Raw genomic sequence first — 21,998 nt, 5'->3', positions numbered from 1 at the left:
GTTTTGCCTTCGCTGTCTGTGAAGGGAAGGGGGGCACGACCTGCTGTCAAGCGTGTGTTTGAGGGGCTTGTGCGAGCGCAGGCGGCGCTTGGACGAGGAGGCGCCTCCCCCTCCTTTATTTACACCACATACTGTTTATTTCCTTAAAGCCGTAGTTCTTTTCCAGCCCTGGGGCTGTCACCAAGCACGACTAGCTTCCCCCCCCCTCGGCCGGGGGCGGCCGCCATCTTGCACGGAGGGGCTCAAATGGGAGGGGCGCGCGGCGCGGGAGCGGGAGGGAACGGGGGGCGGGTCGGCGCGTGCGCGGCGAGGTGGCGGCGCATGCGTGGAGCGGCGCGCCGCGGCGACCCGTGTGAGGGAGCCCGGCACAAAATGGCGGCGGGGGGGCGGGGCCGCTGCGTGCGGGGGGGGGCCGGCCGGTGACCGCGCCGCCGCCGCCGCCGCTCCCAGCCGCCGCCTGGGGCTTAGCGGGACGGGCCCTGAGGGAGCGAGACCTGAACGATCGCCCTCGAGGCGGCGCCGTTTGTCCGCCCGCCCGCCTCTCCTCGATCAGGCGTCGGCGGGTTTGCCGTATTCCCCGCCCCGATCGCGGCGGGGCCTCCGCCGCCGCCTCCTCCTAAGGCGCCGCCGTCCGGGTTCCGCCGGGCCGGGAGCGGAACGGGGAACGTCTCTTCGCCGCCCTCCGCGCGGCCCGGCTGGGCGAGAAGGGCGGGAAGATGGCGGCGGGCGGCGGAGGCGGCGGCCGGGCCTCCTCCTCCTCGGCCGCCGCCTCCTCCTCCTCGGCCGGCGCGCTGGAGGCCTCGCTCGATAGGAAGCTGCAGGCAGTGACTAACACGATGGAGTCCATCCAGGGCCTCTCCTCCTGGTGCCTGGAGAACAAGCGACACCACAGCACCATCGTCTACCACTGGATGAAGTGGCTGCGCCGCTGTGAGTGTGTGTGTGGGGGTGCGGCCCAGACGGGGGGGACCGTCCCTTGCTCTCGGGCAGGTGCTTGTCTGCCGCCCCATGGCCTCGTCCCGCTTCCCTCGGTGCATGTCGGGGACAAGAGCCTGGGACAAGGTGTTGTCGGCTGGCACTGGCTGCTTTTGGGGGGTCCGCAGCGGGGCGGGAGTTAAGCGGTGCAGCTTAGGCGGCCGTGATGGAGGTTTTGGACCTGACATCAGGCAGTGGAGCGAAATCGGAGGTTCTCTCGGGCATCTGTCGGTGTTGTGCGGCCCCCGGGCAGGATTTCTGTTTAGCATCAACCTGTCATGCTTAAAAAATAAAAAAACAAACAGAAATTGTGTGGTTGCACCTGAATGGTGGTGCCTTCAACCTCCTGAATCCTGCGTGTGCTCTCCTAAAACGTTATTTTGAGAGATGCTTTCAGCACTGAAGGGCCGAGAGACTGTCGCTGTCCCCTTCTGCGGGCACAGCAGCCTGTTGTGGGCACAAATAAGTGTTGGATGCCAACGCTCGGATTTGGCGAGCGCCTGCAGGCGACGCAGCGGTGACCCGAGAGTGGGAAAGTTAATGTTTTCACGAGTCTAAACGAGGCGGAGTTATCTCCTCTGTCTCGCTGCCGAGTGAAGGTTTTTGCTTGTTGTCGCAAGAGTTAAAGTAAGCTTTGCAGTGACACGAAGATAATGTTCCCACCCCAAAGCGCCGTTCCGGTTTGTGCTAAACCTTTTGTAAAGTTTGGGATAGTTTGTTTTCTCTATGGAGGCCCTTCTGCAAAATGCAGAGAGCCCTCTTCCCCCAGATTTGATTTAAGCTTTTTCTTGTCCGCACACCGTGTGATTAAAGAGAGCGAGGTAAGAGCCCGAGGGCTGTTCTCTGCTCCGTACCAACCTCCTGGTAAGGAGAAGCTGGCCCTGGTCCCTCCTGCCTTGCTGTTGTTGCCCACCTCTCCTGGAAATCCTGTTCCCTCTGACAGCCCTCATCACCAGGGGGATCCTGCGGGACTGTCCTTGGTTCTCTTTACCCTCTTGCTCCGAGCATGCCCCCTCTGAACAAAATCCAGCTCTCGTCTCTCCTTGGGATGTGCAGACACCTCTGGATTTGGCATCTCTTGTCACAGCTGCCATTCGGCTCCTCTCTAGGACCTCGGTGACCATCTCACTGTAGGTCAGGCTCAGCACGATGCAGCTCCCCGTTCCCCGCCTGTACCTCAGGGCGGGTCTTCACTTTGCCCGGCCGCTCGCCAGGAGCACAGAGCCTTTGTGGCAGCGCAACTCCCCCATGTTTATCATCCTGCAGCTATCGTCCTGCTGGCATGTGGAGCAGAGGCTCTTCCCTGGACTCCTGCCGCTTCTCCGTGGCTGATGTTTGTCTTTCAGCTCCTGGCCGTGGCGGTCGAGCTTCCAGAGAGGCTGCTTTGGCGCTGCCCCTTCCTTCCTTCTCCCTTGCACTCCTCTGTTACTCCTTCCCAAGCTCGAGTAATTTAGTTGTTCCCACTTGCAGGGTTCTTGACGCTCTGATCCTGCCCTACTGGCTCAATTCCACCGCTGGGCTCTCGGCTCCTGCCCCTGAGCCCGTAGCACCAGCCTGGACTTTCTGTTTTATTTTGGTACGAGCGCTTTTAAGGCTTTCCATGCTCAGCCCTCGCAAGGATCCCCTCTCAACACCCGTCGCATTTGTCCAGGTGCCTCCTTCAGCACCTTATCTGAGGTAGCAGCTAAAACAACCCTTGACAGCACCGTGGTGCTGTTGTGCCCTGACCCCTGATTATTTGGTTACTTCCCGCTTATGTGCGGCTTTTTCCCTTTTCCCTTCCTGGTACGCTTCATTCTCTGCCCGAAGGACCTCGCAGCCTCTCGGTGCTCTCACGCAGCGGGAAGTCATGGCCCCAGCCAGAAGAGTAATAACAAGAGCAAGTACAGCTTGCTTTTGTGTTCATTTTCCCACATTTAAATATTTTAAGTCTAAAGCTTCTAAGAACAGGCAAAAGCTGCTTCTTCCAGGGAACTCCTTGCGAAGGATGGATGTGGTGGGATCGGGGGCTTTATCTCGGCAATCTGCCTGGGTGAAGATGAAGGCACCTGCGTTTAATTGGGGGGAGAAGTGCCTTCCTATCTCTTAGGCACGTGGTCTCTCTCCAGCAACGCCGGCGTTGGGCTGAGGGCAGTTTCTTGCAGGAGTCTCGTAGAAAATGTCAAGTGTGTGTGTGTGTGTGGGAAAGACTGGCCTTTTTATTCCTCTATAAATCAGAGTAAGTAGGCGTTGGGCTGGCCTGCGGGGCGGTTGGTGCTCCGGCCTCGGGCTCTGAAGGGATTTTGCCTGAGCATTGTGGGTGCTCCTGCCCCAGGGGGTGGTCGGTCCCACATTCTACCATATCTTGACGGATTTTTCTGCGCTTTGCCATTAGATATTTGTTTCAGCTGATGTGAAATGTCCAGTTTAACCAAAGATGCAGCTATTCAGATAAAGAATTTGGTCCTTTCAGGGAAAAAAAACAATGAGTGCTGGTGTTTAAATATGTTGCTGTTGGCATGGGCATCTCCCTTCCCTGTCCTGAGCGCAAGCTGGTCACAGCTGCAGTTGTTGGCCACAAGCTTCACAACATAAATGTTTCTGCAATAACTGTACCTCTGGCAAGTTTTGTGTATCAAGACCCTTTGTGCAGGAGGGTTGTCTCATTGTCATGTCCACGCGAGCAGCTCTTAAGTGCAAGTTAAACTGGACGTGTTGCGCGGTGGCTGCCTGGAGATGTCGATCAGTGGAGCAGGCGGCTCTCCTGGAGCTGAGCAAAAAGCTGGGGTGGGCTCAGTTATAAAATTTCTTGGTTTTTATCTATATTTCCTCTCTGGTTTAAGCCGAGGCGGTCTAAGAGTAATTAAGAAGCCGTTCACCCGTCACATACAGCCAGTTGCATAATGTGGTTGAAACCCCTTGTACAAAGTGCATCTCAGACCCAAAGGCGCTTAGTTTTCTTCTTGCAGCTTGTCTGTAGCCTAGGAATTGGTCTAGCATGGATTTTTTCCTACTGTGCAGTTTGGGTAAATCTAGTTTTATAAAAACTAGCTCTAAATTCAGGAGCAAAATTAATTCTGCCTTGGCTGAGGTCGACGTGGCGGAGGTGATGGCGCAAGCTGTGCTCCTTCCTTATGGCGTTTGTCTTGAAGTTGGCCCTGGGTTTTTCTGCTGCATTTGAAGGCTCTGTATATGTTGAATCACGTAAGTCAAAGATTTTATGTATCTTCAAGATCTATTTTGTGTTATAAGATCTGACATCAGCACTCTCTCTGCTGGCAAATAACATTGCTGAGATCAAAAGAGCGACCAGCGGGGGGATTAGCAGTGGAGTGCTGGGTTTAATTAAATCACAGAAAACCCCTTTTGGTGGGATGACAATCCGATACATTATTGAGGCTGGCGTTTTGGGGAGAGCTGGCTCTGATTGTTTCGGGAAGCCAGGTGGGCGCAGCACCGCTCTGGTTGGATTTCCAGCCCCCCGGGCAGAGCGGAGCGCTCCTCGCTCCAACAAACCCTGATCTGCCGCGTAAGCACGTTTAGGGTGAAGGTTGTAAATAACAGTTTCTGGTAACGAATCCTTGGGCTTATTGTGTTTGTTGCTATAAAAGTTGAAGCTCCTTGACACGACAGCTGCCGGAGTGGTGGTGGAGTAGCTTGGTGGGAGCGATGAAAAATACCTTCAGTCCTTCAGTAAAAAAATAGCTGGAAAATATGTGAGGAGCAAAGTTACAGGTGAGAAGCCGGCTGCGGTGCTGTGCCTGGCTCTGGTCTCCCACCTTTGGCTGTGTGTCCCGGTGGTGGCTGCAGGCAGGGGTGGTGGAGGGGCTGGAGCCATGGGGAGCAGGGACGTCCCAGGGGCTGGCTGCCCCCTTGACCTACCACCGGGGTCCCTGCCCCAGCTTTGGGGTTGGACGGTGCTTTTTGCTCACCCTCCGGTCTGTAGTGACGCTTGGCGGGCACCGGCAACGAGCGAAAAGAATCGGTGCCACTTGTGGGCGGGTAGTCATGGAGGCTCTCCGCTTTGCGGCACCCACCTGTTGAGGATTTGACGGTCAAACCAAACTAAGCCTTTGCGTGTACGCTCAACTTTGATTTCCCAAAGAGGCTGCCATCTGTGAAAGGTCTTCGTTTTGAACAAACAGCTTCCTGAGTTATCCCTTAATATCGGTAGGTCAGCGTAGAGCTGGGGTGAGCTTTTAAACCAGGCTCGCTGCATGCCAGGACTCCCATGCTAGGCGGGTGCTGGACCCAGCTCTGCTTGCTTGGTGCCATTTCCTCGTCCGGGATCGAGCCCTTCCACAGGAGGGGTGTGCAGGAGCACGTGTGCGAGTTGGGTACAGAGGGGAGTCCCAGAAAGCATCAGCATTTCATGCCTGGCTTCCCATGTGTGAGCCTGCCGTGTCATTTGTGAGCAGGGATTCTCTGCCTTCTTATAAGGCTATTGAATAATTGCATTCAGTATGTTAAAAATGATCTAACCCCGCGCTTCTGTGGCTGCGATCCTCCTTTGATGGGCTCCTCGCCAGAAGCCCGTCAGTGGCCACCGAACCTCTTCTCCGCATCAGAGAGGAGCGTTAGAAAAGAGGGAGGCGATATTTAACAATTAATTTCCAATGAAAGCGTGCGAGCTTATTGTCGGCTGGAAAATACTCATGCAGTGGCTTTTCCTTAGGTGCGGTCTAAGGCGCGAATGAGTTTTGTGAGAATCCTGGCTTTATTTCTGGTTGGCTTTGAGCAGGAGGCGAGCGCGGAGCTGCCGGAGATTGAGTCGCCGCAGTGGGGTGGTTTGGGGTTATTCTGCGACAGGTCGTGAGTGCAGGAGCGGTGTCGGTAAGGGTGAGCTCCCACCCAAGGCTCTGGGTCAGGAATGATGCAAAGAGCTTCCTGATGGGAAACCCGGAGAGCCGCAAGGTGCAGCCACACCGTGGGAGGAGGCTCTGGGGAGGTGGGGACAACTGGAAAGTGAAGCGGGATAGATAATTAAGGGATTTGTAGGTTAAAACTCCGATTACTAATGCAGCTGGGGTACAGCTGGAGGGGGTGTAACGCAGGGAAGGTGGGAGCCTGGTAGAGCTCACGGGCACGTGAAACAAAACGGTCTATTGTCACCATTCCTATATTTAAATCCTCGTGTTGTGTCGTTAAATTAAATGAAGAAGCTAATTAGCATGTGGATGAGCTTACTGCGCTACAAGCGCTGGAGAAGAGGTTTGATGAAATAACAAAATTTGGAGCTGAATCTAAGGAAGATCAGAGGTGTGTCGTTTGGAGCACGACTGAGGGTGGGAGGTCTGGGTGCAAAGGTTTGTGCCATCTCAGCAGGGACTTTCAGAGGTGTTTTTTGGAGAAATGGGTCCCTGCAAGAGAAGGGACGGGGATCCAGGGTCCTTTGTGCGCCGCACAAAAGCTGGTGCCTGGCTGGTGTTTAAATCCCACGTCAGAAAGGGCCGTCCAGGCAGCCAGGTTCGAGGAACCAGCAGCGCTTATTAAACGTGTTAATAAACATTGGTTTATTAATAGGAGGCATTTAAAGGGATGTGGAGAAGGACTCTCCCTGTCTGTAGTAAGTGCCCTCTGGACAGCTATGGACATCAGTACGTGCCTGGCAAAACCTCCCTGATAAAGCTGCCAATCTTAGAGACCATTTTAAGCCATTTCAGCTTTAAAAAAGGGAGATTTATACTTGATGGTTCTTAAAAAATATGAATAAGTGGCCTCTAAACTATTAAACAGGAGGTTGCACTGAGTCAGTAGCCAAATGGGGTGAAGCTTCAGAGAAGGGACCAGGTGCATGCTCTGGAATGGTTGGGGTTTTTTCCCCCACAGAAGTTCGTGGCATTTTGTTTGGGCTCTGACCACAGGCACTGCTGCTCTTTCTGGCTGTGCAGTTCCTCTTGCTGCGTGGGTATTGTAGAACTAGCGCGGAGTCAAGGGCTTTTTGCGTCCTTTCGAAGCCAGAGTCGGAGACGAGGCTTGACGTTACCGAACGTGCGGGTTTTGGGAAGATCTGGAAATTATTTGTAAATCCAAGATCTCCTCTCCATCCCTGGTTTTGACCACTGCAGTTGCCCTTGGACGTGCCGTTGACGGAAATGGTGAAACACCCCCACCCCCCCAAAAGCAAGCACTTAAATGTTGTTATCAAAATGCAGCTGATGTGACCATTTCTACTTGACAATGAATCTGAATTTTCTTTTTGTCTTTAGCTGCCTTTCCTCATCGACTGAACCTTTTTTACTTGGCCAATGACGTCATACAGAACTGCAAGAGAAAAAACGCGATTGTCTTTCGTGATACGTTCGCAGAAGTGCTTCCTGAAGCTGCTTCATTAGTGAAGTAAGTAACGATGTGTTTGAAGGTCGAACGTCTCAAAAATGTGAATTTCTGTTCTAACATCTCAAATTCTCTAGAAACATGAGTGAAATTTCAAGGGTTTTGTTTGAATGACTGTGTGGGTTTGAGCCTCTCCACAAGGAGTGCACTAGAGCGGGCGTAGAGTCGGTTTTTAATTTGCGTGGGGGTCTCATTTGAGTAAAATTATCACGTGAAGTGGTGCGAGGGGCGGTCTTGCAGCAATACGTGCGTGCCCCGTAGCTCTGCCCTCCTCGTGCTTGTGCCTCTAATCCCTGCCTGGCTTCCACGAGCTTCCCTCTGGCTCCTGTGCTGCCGGACCCATCCAGTAAAACGTTATTTCAAGGTAACATGTTCTTAAAGGCTGGTTTTTGTGCTCCACTGGAAATTGGGGAATTGATTTATTAGAGATTTATTAGAGAAACACGGAATGAAAAGATGTCGTGCTGGCATGTGTCCCCGTGGGGTGGCGTTCCCCCACTGCCAGGCAGGTTGCCTCGCTGCCCTCCGTTTTGGTTTCCGAATCCTCCTCAAACCAGATGGTCTTTAAGGGACAGGACGTAGTAAAAATACAAAGCAGCTCCTTAGTAGTGAAGGGATGTTGCTGGTTTGTGTGGCTTTGGAAGGGAGTTTGAAGCGGCAGATGGTTGAATGTCGCGTGAGGCTGGGGAAAGGTTAAAGTTGGACTGCTCATTAGCTTATATTTAAATGTAAGTCGCTAGAAGAGACAGTTGAAAATACCATTAATGGATGCCAGCAATGAGGAGGAGGGAGAAAAAATTCTGGGAGTATCAGCTACCGAAGCAAAAGGGAGGAGGAAGAGCTACAGCAAGAATTGCAAGTTACCGATCCTTTGAGAGCCCCAACAGGCTTTACCAAGCCCGATCCTAGTCCAAACGTTGGTATAGAAAGAATTAAACGGATAAAGTTCTGTGGACTTGCTGCTTCCATCTTCCAGTGTTTGTGTACCACAGGGGTGTGACTTGGCTACCTTTTATGGATCCCGATGGAAGATTTTTGTCTCTTCCACGTGCGCCTCACTGGCCCTGACAGGTGATGGCATTCTGTCTGTCCCTCCGCGCAGCTCTGCGTGGCCGGGGATGGCAGCGTCTCTCCACAGCAGAATCTCAGTGACCAGCCTTCTCCCAGTCGGTTTAAAAAGCAGTAAAAGTCACCAGAAATTGCTTCGCTCTTTCCTGGAGCACTGGGCTGGAACGCCGATGCAGTGGGGCTCGAAGTTGAGTCAGATGAGGCCTTTAAAAGGCCCTTCCTGACTCAAACGGTCCTGTGAAGCACCCTTCCTTCTACAGCTCTGCCCAGCAGAGCACCCACCACCCAAGGGTGCTGAGCAGCCCCTTTGCTCCGGGCTTGGAGCCGTGCTGCGGTGCCAGCTGCCGCACAGGGAGCAGAGGTGGCAGCTCTGCTTTCCAATTACAGTTTATTATTCCAAGCTCGAGTCCTCTGGGGCAGTCACTTCTGGTTATTGGCAGGGTTCGGGCTCACGTGCTGCCCTCGGAGTGCTAAATTCGGGGCGCGTGAGCTTTAGTTCGGATTGCTTTGCGGGAAGCACTCTTCGTGTGGGCGATTAGCGGGGTGACGGCTGGTCTGGTCGTGCGTTTTTCCCCTCCTATCCCACAAGCTGTCCCTTGCCTCTGCACCCTTGTGTTGACTCGGGCCTCTAGGGAGAAGGCCCTTTGAGAGGCGTTGCTTACAGATGTTCCATTGGTCCATATTTTTTTCCTTGAAACAGAAGCCCCTGGACGAGATAACGCTATTTGACACCAGACCATCTCCTTTTCTTTCTTTCTTTGGAGATTCTTACAGATGACGTTGCTGCTAGGCACAGAGGGGATGTGTGATCAGGGCTGAGTGGGAGAGCTCGTCTTCTTGATGAAGTTCAACACCACCGGTGGCCTGCTGGGCAGTCGCTTCTCTCTGAAGTAGTTACTCTTCTCTGCCAAGAGAGTAATGTTTTATTTCTGTCCCCCACTCACCCTGGAATAATCACTTTTTTTCCCAGGGCATCCAGATAGAAATCTGCTTTGGAAGAGCAAAGAGTAACAAAGTTACTTTGGAAGTAACAAAAATTTTTTTCCTCATGAAGAAAGGCTTCAGAGAAATCCTGTTGGTGTTCCTACCACTCTGAAACCCTTTAATTTTACCCAAAAAAGGTCCCTGATCCGTTACGAGATGGCAGTGTGTGAATGTTTAACCCCAAGCATGTGGACTTGCTGCCTTGGTCTCGCCAGGACCCCTTGCAGCAGAACGAAAGTCGTCACCTGGACAGAGAACCTCCTGGTCTGAAGGGTCTTTTGAAGTTTGGTTTAAATACATAATTATTTACGTTATTATCCATTTTAGAATCAAGAGAAAATACAGCGTGGGGGTAAAGAAAACCCAGTATACTTTTCTTTTTCAGGGATCCATCTGTTTCTAAATCTATCGAAAGGATCTTCAAAATCTGGGAGGACAGAAACGTGTATCCCGAGGAAACCATTTTGGCACTGAAAGAAGCTCTGAGTAAGTTACTTACCCTTCGCGTTTCTTACCTTACAAACTAACGCGTGAGCTTGGTGAGGCTAAAGAAAGCGTCTGGAATTGCTGACTATAACGAGGTTATTGTGCGTATCTGTTCTTGTCGCCTTTGCCCCTCGCGCAGGCTCTAAAGTAGCGAGGTGTTGCACGTGAGCAGCGCTGAATTCACCTGTTTCACGTTTTTTTGTACCTTTCTAAAGACAGCTCTGAATCCTTTCACGTTAGCTGGAATTGTTCCAGCTGAGATTAAACAGGACATGAAGGTAAAGTGGTCCTACAAGTCCTGAGCACGGTGCCCTGGCTCTGCCTTTGTGTCCCTGGCTCTGCCTTAGAGTCTGTTTTAGCAAAAAGTTGTTTTTACTAATAACGTTTCTGGTGGAGGAAAGAGGCTGGAAGGAAAGCTGGAGGGTGAAGTGTCCTCGAGTACTTACGAAAGAACTCCGCTTAAAAGCTGGAATGGCTAATGTTAACTGGAAACACGAGTAGTCAGCCAAAACCAGAAATTAGCCGATACTCAAATACTTGAAGGAAATTAGTCTACGTTTCTGCTTTACTTGGTTACATCATTAAGAGCTAAAGGTGCTTCAGGAAATCCTCACGTGCGCTTTTGAGAGCCAGTCGTCATCAAGGCAGGAGAAACACGGTGTCTCGGGTACGGGCTTTGGCACGTGAAAAGGCTTTAGCTGGGTGTTGCATGTTGAGAAGCGAAGTTTACATGTACCTTCTGAAATCTCTAATTTTGGTAACTTAAAATACATTTCAGATAACTTGTAAATTAGGTATTGCGGCATTTTCCCGACTTGCATTACTTGCCTGTTGAATGCTGATTTTGTAAAAGCCTAAAAAGCCAAGCGGTATAGTTTTATTTTTAGATGCCTTTGTGTTTTTTTTCCTTTTTACTCTGGTCATTACTGTGATTTTTTTTTTTTTTAATTTTTTTTTTTAAACTGTCTCAGTGTAAGGGCAAACAGAAACTTGATTTAAAAATGGAAGACCATCCCACAGGTTGCTGTATTCCTGAGTAACCTTAGGTTCTCTTGGGCATCCAGCAGCTCCACTAAGGAAGTTGGTCTAGGTATTTTAAAACAAATTTCTGTTCACTCTTTTACCGTGCAACCGTATGGCACCAAAACCAGATTCTTAAAGGAATCCCATAATGCCAGACTGCAAAAAATGAAATGTTTTCCAGGTACCACTTTCAAAACTCAGAAGCAGCTGAAAGAAACTCTGAACAAACAACCGAATAAGCCGTGGAAGAAATCACAAAGTAAGGAAACAATGTGAACTCTCTGAACTAATATAGAAATTGCCTTCTTGAGGAACAGAAGAAAGGCTAGCCCAAACCGGGCAAAGTACCTGGACTAAAACATGACCCAGCATGCGTCTTCCAGGCTTGTAAAGCTTCTTACAGACTAATATGTAAAGCACCAAGGAGTTGTTGCTAGAGAACCACTTTTTAAAGGAATGAAGCATGAAAAAAAAAAAAAAATCTTTATGAGAGCAGAGGTTATGAACAGTAGAGGAAAGAGCTGGTGGAACCTCTTGGAAACTGGCGTTAGACTATGCAGAGATGGAGAGAAGACAGACAGAACGGTGTACTTTGGCAGCAGGAGGTGGACAGTACCTTCGTGCTCAGGAACACGTCTTCAGCAGCAAACTAGGTGCTAGGATAAAAGAAAACTGGAAGCTGGCAGTGCAGATAATGAACTCTGGCGTCCGACAGTACCGGGAGTGCAGTCTAGCAGGAAATGCATTTATAAATCACCAATCTTACTTAATCTCATTATACACTAAAGCCTTGAATGGTCTGTAAAGCGAGATGGTGGAACGTTAGGTGTAAGACGTGGCGTGTGCCCGCCTGTACAAGTGCTGAGATCAGAAGGTTAACGAAAAGCGTTTGGAAGCATTTATTGCTTGGCTTAACGTCACGCTCTGGTTTTGGCTGGGATAGAGTTAATTTTCTTCCTAGTAGCTGGTGTAGTGCTGTGTTTCGGATTTAGGATGAGAATAATGTTGGTAACACACTGATGGTTTAGTTGTTGCTGAGCAGTGCTTACATGAAGTCAAGGAATTTTCAGCTTCTCATGTTCTACCGACTGAGAAGGCTGGAGGTGCCTGAGGAGGAGCTGGGAGGGGGCACAAGCCGACCCTGACTGGGCAAAGGGCTATTCCATACCACACCACAGCACACTCAGTATATAAACGAGGGGAAGGCTGGCTTGGGGACCGCTGCTCGGGGACCAGCTGGGCATCGGCGGGCGGGCAGGGAGCAACTTCATTGTGCAGCACTTATTTCGTATGTTCTTTTACCATTATTAGTATTATTTTTCCTTTCCCTTCCTATTAAACGGTCCTTATCTCAACCCAGAAATCTTACTTTTTTTCCCCGTCCCCCATCCGGCTGCAGGGAGGAGCAGACGAACGGCTGTGTGGTGTTTCAGCCGCCTGCTGGCTTAAACCCCGGCATGTCTCAGGCTGCTTTCCCAAATGAAACTGGGCTATATTCAGCACGGACAAAGGGTTGAGCATTTTTCTCCTTAATAGATGTTTTCTCCCGTTTTGTCCAGAAACCAGTGGATTTAGTGTCACTTGACAGTGGGGTTTGTTTCCCCTGCTGTGTTGATAAGATGTCAGAATAGAGGTGTGAGAGTTTTTAAGCTTGAGAGCGTGGTTAGGCCTAGGAAGTACCAAAGGGAGACCCTGTCCGAAGGAAACGCTGGGCTGCGTGTGTCAGCTCTAAGTCCGGCGCTTAGGAAATAACGTTGCCTTCCTTGTGGAGAGGGATAAAGTGATCATAAAATCATCATTGTCTTAGATCAGCCCTTGCAGGGACTTGTCTTCCCGACAGTAGGGCTGGAAAAGGTACCACCCAGTAAATTTTTATAGCACGTTAAAAAAACCCATAAAAAGTAATAGTGTAATCTGACCTCAGTCACAGTCTAAGTGCACGTCACCCTGTCCCGTTTAGCTAACGGAAAGCCAGAGCACTGAGGGACATCCGTGCAGAGGGGAAAATGCACTGAGTAACAACAGCCTGCAAGTCTTCCGTTGATTTACGTTAAAATATTTTCTTATTAGAACTGCCTTTTGTGACTTACTTTTAGTCGGGGTGTAGTTCCTTGGTTTCTTTATACTTTTTCTTTATTCCAACAGCATCCACAAACCCGAAAGCTGCTTTGAAATCCAAGATTGTTGCCGAATTCAGAGTAAGTCTGCAAGTGGAAATGTTCTGTTGCACTAACCTCCGTCTCGGGCTGTAGCTTTTGTGTAGCTGACGTCCACCAGCAGCATAAGCTTGACGGGAAGCTCTAGCATTCGGTGTCTTTTTGGAGTATAATGTGTGCTGGACGTTTGAGGTGTGAGTTTTGTTAGGGCTGCCGCCCCTCCTGTGCGCTGTTACAGACAACGAGGCAGCTGGAAGGCGTTCAGAGCAGTGCGGGGGCTCCCTGCGGAAACGCCGGGTTTAATTCGGGGTAACCTCATACGAGAGGGCGGTTTGCCTTCCTGTGAAAGCCCCGGGTCCTACGCTTAGAGGGGCCGGCTGTTACGGAGGGCGCCGCGTGAGGCACGCGGTCAGGATGTCCTGGGGAAGGAGGAGTTTAGGGTGGCTGAGGAGTTGGTGGCAAGAAATTTATCTCAGTTAGGTCCCCCAAAGGAGTGCGGTGTGTTAACAGAACGCATGGGCACTACTAGACTTTAAAAAAAAAAAAAAAAAAAAAAAAAAAAGACAATAAAAAAGGCCTGTCCCTACTTTTAACCATCCTAGCCAGGAGACCTGTAGAATTACAGCCCCCCTCGGGCCTGAGCCCCCTGGTCTGTTTGACCTGAGGTTAATAACAGAGATTCGCACGGTTCGTTGCTGCGTTTAGCTCTCGTTCGGAAAATGGTCTTGAACTGGAGCGTCGTTTGTCGCTGAAGCAGGTCTGGGCTGCCAGCTCTGCACAGCAGGGTTTCCCTTCCGCAGAATGTGATGAGGGTGCTTTTCTTGTTTGAATTTTTTTTCAGCCACAGTCCCTCATTGATGAATTGCTATTATATAAACGCTCGGAAGACCAGATAGAACTGAAAGAGAAGCAGCTTTCCACTATGAGAGTGGATGTTTGCAGCACTGAAACGCTTAAATGCTTAAAAGGTAAAGACAGCGTATAATGTGCAAAACCCAGCGTAACTGGAGGAGGTGCAAATATGTACCCTACAAGTTCTAGGAGCTCCTTGGTTCTGTTGAGCCTCAGAGTGGAAATTGGACGGTGTTTGATTCAGAATTTCAAAGCGCAGTTAAGAACCACCAAGCAGGAGCCTAAAACCTTTCTTAATTTGAATCTGTTTGTAGAAACCCGCAGGTGTGGCGCTCAAACAAAGCAGTGGGAGTGAATCTTCATCACAGAGGAGTGACGAAGATGTATTTTGTACTATTCAAACATGCCTTCGTATCTCGTTAAAACATGCACTGCTCTCAATGCACTTAGAACTCCTTCAGTGATTTTGGATTTAAGTTAATTAAGGCATCCATCCACGGCTACGGTTTGGGAATGCCGACTGCGAGTCCGACAGCGGGCAGCGCATATGAGGGATAAATGAACTGAGTTGTGTTAAGCCGTATTAACAGGAAATTTAACTGTAAAACTGCAGTAGCTCTGGCTGTGCTTGGTAATCCAACACTGCAGTCTTTGAAAATGATCATGCCTGTGGTAACTTGTAGATGTTGTGAGCCCTGATGACCTTGGGAACCCTTGGAATGCGGTAACAAAGGAAAAATAAAACTCCGGATTTTTGTCTGTTCCAAAATTACACTCTCTGGGTGGTTGAAAGAGTAAAAATTTTACACTTCTGTGTCTTGGACTTATTTATCACTAAGAATTAATTGAAAACCAACACATACTGCTAGTCACTTGGCCTCTATTTTTCAGTGGCTACCACTGGATGAACAGGGTGGTCTGGGGAGCGTCCAGCGTGACGCAGCACCCGGCATCGGAACTCCCCGGTTCCTGCCGTCCAGGACGCGCTTCTGATGTCCCGTCTGGCGGACAGCAGCTTACTTATGTGGTGTTAATCTCCTTGCAGACAAAACAGGAGGAAAGAAGTTCTCCAAGGAGTTTGAAGAAGCAAGTTCAAAGCTGGAAGAGTTTGTAAATGGCTTGGACAAGCAAGTGAAGAATGGCCCCTCTCTCACCGAAGCCCTGGAGAACGCTGGTATATTTTACGAAGCACAGTATAAGGAAGTCAAGGTGGTAGCAAACGTAAGTACGCTCTTCCTCGATCCTCCTCAGGGGGGCTGATGTTCCGCCTGTGTTCGCTAAGCGTCTCGGAGGCTAGAAAACGCGTCCTCTCACTATTCACAAATGGAGAGGTTTGGGGTGGTTTGCAGTACGAACGGTTTCAAAAGGGAGCGGCGTCGGGCGAGAAAAGGAGGCGCTGTAAAAATCCATGGGTCAGAAGCTCGGTCCTTGGATGTTGCTGGAATTTTGTAGCCCCTCTGCGTTTTTAAACAAGGACAAAGTTGGCCTAAGAAATTCTGAATTCTAGAAGCTGCACAAGTTGTGATCAATACACAAACTAGATGACCAAAGAAAGAATTCAGTAAAGTGTTGTAAAAACAACCAACACCCCCAGCCCTGCCCTACCCAAAGAAAAACCCAACCCCAAACAGGCGGGTTATTTGTTAGACGACATTTTTTTTTCCTTTTTCCTCGCTGCAGGGTACAGGTAATCGGTATTATAATAATAAATGATAAACAGTTTTTTAAATTATCTGTTTTTATTTAAAATTAATGTTTGTTATAAGTAACGAACCATAATAAATGGTTTTCTGAGGCCGTGTGCTGCTTTGGTGGGGAAGTGATTGAGGCACGTGCTCTTCCTATATAAGATACTCAGTCCGATGGCTTTTCTTTCTTAGGCTTATAAAACGTTTGCTAATCGGGTGAGCAATCTAAAGAAAAAGCTAGACCAGTTGAAAGCGACGCTTCCTGATCCAGAGGAGTCTCCTGTCCCTTCTCCGAGTATGGATGCCCCATCTCCGACGGGCTCCGAGTCCCCTTTTCAGGGGATGGGGGAGGAGGATAACTCCCGATCTCCGGTGGTCGGAAGCCGGAAGACAATATCTCCGGAGCCTGTGACAGATAATCGGGACGTGGAAGACATGGAGCTCTCTGACGTGGAGGACGATACGTCTAAAATTATTGGTACGTTCTGTGCGAGGAGCAGAGTAATTGTGTAGGAATTACATTGGGACAAAACAGCCCTTTCAAGCCTCGTTTCATAGGATCGTTAAGGTTGGAAAAGACCTCTAGGATCACCAAGTCTAACCGTCAACCCGATCCCACCAGGCCTCCTAAACCATGTCCCCAAGTACCATGTCTGCACGTTTTTGGAACACCCCCAGGGACGGTGACTCCCCCACCTCTCTGGGCAGCCTGTGCCAATGCCTGACCACTCTTTCGGTAAAGAAATTTTTTTCCTAATACAGAAATTTTTTCCTAATAGATTTGTTTGGGACGCAGCGGATGCGCAAAGCCCTTGTTGGGCTGCGGTTTGGTGCTGCTGGGTTACGATCTCCTGCCCCTGTCCCCTGACACAAGCAGGGAAGTCCCGATCTAGCTGTGATGGTTCTCATCTCCCAGACCACTCATCGAAATACGTTTTTACATAACCTATGGGAATCAGACCTAACGGTGAGGATCCCATTGAAAATCCCGTGCCCTAAATTCTTCGGGGACAGAGTGACGGTTCTGGTCTTGTTCTTCCCTTCCCTGATGCAGTGGAAGAGAGGAAGGAGAAGCAGGCTGCTCCAGCTTCGGCACCCGCGAAGACCGAAAGCATCCCCAAAGCGGTGCCGTCTACCGCCGCAGCAGGCACGACTTCGGCGACGGTGACGACGCCTGCCCAGACTCCTCCGGCTCCTCCGAAGGCGGCGAGCGCGGCGCCCATCCCTCCGTCGCCGGCGCTTGCCTTGCCCAACTTGGCCAATGTGGACCTGGCAAAGATCAGCTCCATCCTTAGCAGTTTAACTTCTGTCATGAAAAATACAGGTGAGTACTGAAGCGGTGCTAGCCCAGGTGTTTGGTTAACGGAGTTTTGTAATCTTTTAAAGCTTTAATTGTCTCCAAATAAACACGAATGAGTTACTACTTAAAAGATCTGGCTCGGTCTTCCTGACACACGACTGTCGCCTTCCCGAGCCTCTCCTTGCTCAGGCTCTGCCACAGTTGTATCTGCGGAAAACCTGAGGCAAAAAAATAAGCTTCCGTTAACGAAGCAGCGTAGGTGAGCAGTGTGTGCTTCCATCCTAGGTGTCAGTCCCGCCTCGAGACCTTCCCCAGGAACCCCGACGAGCCCAACAGCTCTAACAAGCGGCCTGAAGACTCCTGTCATGGGGACTCCATCTGCTCCTTCAAATCCATTAGCAAATATTCTCTCCAAAGTTGAAATAACTCCTGAAAGTATTTTGTCTGCTCTCTCCAAAACCCAGACTCAGACTGCACCAGCATTGCAAGGTACCGGAGCGGGCGTTGAGGGCGTGGCTAACGGTGTGTTTGATGGCAGTGGAACGTGCCGCTGCACTTATCCTAAAGCGGGAAATGAAGGGAGAAAAACTTCTTTGGAATGTGTTGCGTCTTTGGCAAATGCAGATGACTTTTTCTCAGGTAGCAGACGTGTTAGGGACCAGTGAGTTTTATTATTCTCTCCATCTTTGTATTTTTGCGATGACCGAAGAGTGCTTACCCAGAATGCTCCTGACTGGGCAGGAGACCGAGCGGTCTTTGTGGTTTCCCTGCGCTTCCGAGAGTGATATTTTTTAGAGCAGAAAACTTTCCAGAGGTGCTGCTTCTGCTTCCACACCTTGCACACATAATCCCAGTCAGCAGTGCCATGTTTTTCACACCTGGCTCAAAGCTGGGATGAAACATTACCCGAGTTATTCAGACATAATTTACATTTATAGATCGCTCTGAGCCTCTGACGAAAGTTTGCGCCTCGGCGGGTGCTAAAGTCAATATTAATGCAGCAAAATCCACTCATTTTCCTGGCTAAAACGTGAACGATGTCTGCGGTGCAAGTACCGAAACCTTTCCCTCAACAGCAGCTCAGGATGTCTTGCCTCTTGCCTGAATGTCTGACCGCAGCGTTCTTTATTTTGTCTTCCAGGTTTGTCATCCTTACTTCAGAGTGTTGCTGGAAATCCCGTTCAGTCAAGCGAAACTGCGTCACAGAGCACTTCGGCATCGCCGGCCAACACGACTGTTCCTTGTGTGAAGGGGAGGAATATCCCTTCCAATTCTCAGTCCTTTATATCCAAGAGTTTTGGTTATTCTCCAAACTCATCTACCGCTGAGGTTTCCTCAACTTCAGTTAGCAAGACTCCCGTTGGACACACCCCAGGGCTGTCAAGCTCCGGTTTTAAGCCGCCAACCAATTCCCTGGGATTTTCCAGTTCCCACCCTACCAGCCCTTCTTCCCTTTTGCCAACAGAAACCTCACTGGGTCAATCCTCTGATATTTCAAAAGCCAAGCTGGAATCGGAACCCCCTTCTCCGAGCCTGGAGATGAAGATACACAATTTCTTGAAGGGAAATCCCGGCTTCAGTGGTCTGAACTTGAATATTCCCATTCTCAGCAGCTTAGGGTCCAGCATCACGACGGAAAGTCACACGTCTGACTTCCAGCGCGGTCCTACCAGCACTTCCATGGACAATGTGGATGGGACGCCGGTGCGCGACGAGCGAAGCGGGACGCCCACCCAGGACGAGATGATGGATAAACCGACATCGAGCAACGTTGACACTATTTCCCTGCTGTCAAAAATCATGAGCCCTGGTTCTTCAACTCCCAGCAGCACGAGGTCACCTCTTCAGAGCCGGGATGACGGATATCCCCAAGAACTTTCCAATTCCGTGCACGCCTACCGACCCTTCGGCCTCGGCAGAGACTCTCCGGCCGGCCTGTACAAGCAGTCTGCGGACAGCATGGAGATCCCCTCCTCTTTAATGGACTCCTCCCAGGAGAAGTTTTACCCGGACACCTCTTTTCAAGAAGATGAAGATTACCGCGACTTCGATTACTCCGGGCCGCCACCATCAGCCATGTTAAACCTGGAGAAGAAGCCCGCCAAATCTATCTTGAAATCAAGTAAACTCTCTGAAGCGGCAGAGTACCAGCCGGTTCTGTCCAGCTACGGTCAAAGATCGCAGGAGTTCGGTGTGAAGTCGTCCTTCCCTCAGTCGATGAGGTCTATTCTTGATCAGAGCGAGAGCTGCGACCCTCTGGCGTCATCTCCGGGGATGTATGGGAGCTACGGCCTCAGGGGGAACGACTCCACCTCGGACGGCTCCCCTTCGCCCAGCAAGAATGAGGTGTTCTTCGCAGCGGACTCCAATCACAACAACTTAGCGAAATCAGTGGTGCACTCCGGCCTCTCGCAGAAGCAATACCCGGACTCGCCCCACTCGATTCCCCACCGCTCGCTTTTCTCTTCTCAAAACACCCTCTCCAGCCCTGCGGGCAGAGCGCCGGCGGCAAGCGTGGAGAAATCGTTGGGTTCTTCCATTTCTGCCACGTCAACCATCGAGTTCAAGAACATGCTCAAAAATGCCTCCCGTAAACCCTCCGAGGAGAAGCATTTTGGTCAAATTTCCAAAAGCAGCTCCGGCGAGGGGGTGAGTTTGTCCAGCCACAGCACGGCCGGGGCTCCCAAGGGAGAGCCGCAGGCGCAGGAGGAGCACTACCGCATAGAGACGAGGGTCTCCTCGTCCTGCTTGGACTTGCCTGACAGCACCGAGGAGAAAGGGGCCCCCATCGAAACGCTGGGTTACCACAACGCCTCGAGCCGGGGGATGTCAGGAGAGCCCATCCAGACCGTGGAATCCATCCGCGTTCTGGGGAAGGGGAATAGAGGACACGGGCGTGAGGCGAGCCGAGCGGCGGCGGGCTGGTTCGAGATGAGCAGCGGCGGGAGCGCCTTCGATAACGGGCCCTCGGGCACGTCGGAGCTGCCCGGCATGGGCGGCTTCCCGACGCCGTACAAGGAGCACGTGCCGCCCTTCCAGGAGAGCGTCAACAACTTCCGAACAAATAACTTCAGCCCTGCTTTCGAGCACCACATGCCGCCGCCACCGCCGCCACCCCTCGCGCCGCCTCCCATCGAGCACGGGACTCCCTTCCAGCGGGATCCGGTGGGTCCTCCCGCCGGGCCCCCGGCCGCTCCCCCCAAGGACCATGGCAGCCTGTTCCCGAGGGATCACTCGGTCCCTCCCCGCATGCCGTCGGTGGATCACGCCAACCCTTTCTCGAAGGAAACCTCTGCTCCGCTCTCCCTGCCCCACGGCGTCCCCCCGCCTCCCTCCGTGGAGCACGCCGGGGTCCCCTTCCCCACGCCCCCGCCGCCCCCCGTCCCCGGGGAGCACGCCGGTGTCCCCTTCCCCGCCCAGCCGCCGCCAGCCGGGGACCACAGCGCCGTCCCCTTCCCTGCGCCGCCCCCCATGCCGGTGGAGCACGGCTCCGGCGCCTTTCCCAAGGAGCACGGTACGATCCACCAAGGGACGATGAAAGAGCATTTCTCCGTGCACGCCGGATCCCGGGAAACGGTCACCCAGCCCCAACAGCGGGACCACGCCGCAGCCCCCCTGTCCCGCACCCGCGAGGCCGTGGGTCTCACCCCTCTCTCCCGGGAGCAGCTGGGGACGGCCCGCGGCCTCGGTCCCCCCGCTCACAGGGACGGTGGGACCCGCGGCGGGGTGCTGGTCAGGACCCCCCGCGCCGACTTCAGGCCGCGAGAGCCCTTTGTGAGCAGAGACCCCTTCCATAGCCTAAAAAGGCCCCGGCCGCCATTTGGGAGGGGATCCCCCTTCTTTGCCCCAAAACGCCCCTTCTTCCCCCCCAGGTACTGAAGCAGACGCCCAGCTCCCGAGCGAAGGCATCCGGACGCTGTAGAGAGCAGTGGAGTAGCGCTTTCACTTGGTTTTTTTTCTATATTTTTTTTCTTCTTTTTTTTTTTTTTCTTTCCCTCCACAGCCCCATAACCTTCTCCTAAATTAAATATTCTGGGGTTTGTTGGTTGGGTTTTTTTTTTTTTTCCCCCATCGTTTATTTCCCAAGCTAGGAAAATGAAAAAAAAAGTTTTAATGAAAAGAAGCATTGCTGTTGAAATAAAACCTCCCAGTAGTAGTTTAAAAAGTTTAAAAAAAAAAAAAACACACACACAAAAAAAAAAGAACTAAAAAACCGAAAGGTGAAGCGTGCTGTTGGGATGACGGGGTTTTTTAACCAATTACCAAATCGCTGCTGCAGGGAGGATGAAGGGTCCGAGTGCTGGCGGTGGCCGAGACACCCCCCCACCCCACCCCCCACGTGCCCCTCCTGTGCCTTCCTCTGCAGCGACGGTCGCCGCTCCCCCTCCCGTGGGCAAAAACCACCACAACAAAAGGCAAAAAGGACAAAAAAGAAATAAAAAAGAGTCCACATAAGGGTGATCTCAGCGGCTGCCGCCTGGACTGTCGGGCTCCCGGCGCCCCGGGAGCGAGGAGGGGTCCCCAGCCTGTCCCCCGTCCCCCCCCACCCGCCTCGGGGACAAAAATCTGTCGTCTGTTGGTTGGTTTTTTGGTTTATTTTGGGATTTTTTTTTTGTTGGGTTTTTTTTTTTTTTTTTTTGCCCCCCTCTCCTCCTCCCCTGGGAACACTGTTGACTTTCTACGTGTGTGTATATAATAATCACTTTTTAATTCCATCTCGGATTGTTTCAAAACGCGCAGACGGAGCCCGCGGAGGGGGCTCGGGGCGCTGCCCCCCGCCCAGGGCCGCCCCGGCGGCTTTTATATGAAGTTGGAATTTTACTTGATTTTTTTTGTTGTTGGTTTTTTTTTGGTTTTTTTTTTTTTTAGTTGTTAGAATCCATCATATATGTTTGATAAAGGTGTAGGGTTAAAATATCTACATAAAAATTACAAAAAAACGAGAAGGTGGCAGATCTTTTCATTTGTGCGCTCGGGGGAGGGGGGGGGGGGGCTCGGTTACCTCAGCTCTGAGGGGATCCGGGGTGGGGGGAGGCTTCTCCCTCCCGACCCCCCGCAGCCGTCGGGGCCTCGCACCGAGGTGGGGGTCGGTTAAACGCCCCCGTTCTCCTCCAGACACCGGTGGGGGGCGCTGTGGGAGTCCGTGTGGGG

At 51.4% G+C, this 21,998-nt stretch overlaps 1 protein-coding gene across 2 annotated transcripts; it reads left to right on the top strand.

Moving 5' to 3' along the window:
• The first annotated feature begins 480 nt into the window (after positions 1–480).
• Positions 481–21,793, top strand: RPRD2 (regulation of nuclear pre-mRNA domain containing 2). 2 transcript variants are annotated; one of them, XM_075075324.1, is made up of 11 exons: positions 481–930; positions 7,164–7,293; positions 9,728–9,828; positions 11,033–11,110; positions 12,997–13,049; positions 13,849–13,975; positions 14,905–15,080; positions 15,740–16,025; positions 16,602–16,871; positions 17,133–17,336; positions 17,989–21,793. In XM_075075324.1, the coding sequence occupies exons 1-11, from the start codon at positions 717–719 to the stop codon at positions 20,724–20,726; spliced, it is 4,377 nt and encodes a 1,458-aa protein (XP_074931425.1). In that variant the 5' UTR covers positions 481–716; the 3' UTR covers positions 20,727–21,793. The 2 variants fall into 2 exon arrangements, with proteins under 2 accessions (XP_074931425.1, XP_074931427.1); XM_075075326.1 differs by lacking the exon at positions 11,033–11,110 and having other exon boundaries at positions 552–930.
• The last annotated feature ends 205 nt before the right edge of the window (positions 21,794–21,998 follow it).

This window comes from Phalacrocorax aristotelis, chromosome 25 (assembly GCF_949628215.1).
Source record: "Phalacrocorax aristotelis chromosome 25, bGulAri2.1, whole genome shotgun sequence".
Classification (NCBI taxonomy): Eukaryota; Metazoa; Chordata; class Aves; order Suliformes; family Phalacrocoracidae; genus Phalacrocorax; species Phalacrocorax aristotelis.
This window is presented reverse-complemented; position numbering and strand designations above follow the sequence as displayed.

Bases quoted from the DNA above. Each gene is read 5' to 3' on its own strand.
- RPRD2 (XM_075075324.1), top strand. From the start codon at position 717: ATGGCGGCGGGCGGCGGAGGCGGCGGCCGGGCCTCCTCCTCCTCGGCC. The intron at 15,081-15,739 runs GTAAGTACGCTC...TTTCTTTCTTAG, and splicing joins AAGTCAAGGTGGTAGCAAAC to GCTTATAAAACGTTTGCTAA. The intron at 16,026-16,601 runs GTACGTTCTGTG...TCCCTGATGCAG, and splicing joins CGATACGTCTAAAATTATTG to TGGAAGAGAGGAAGGAGAAG.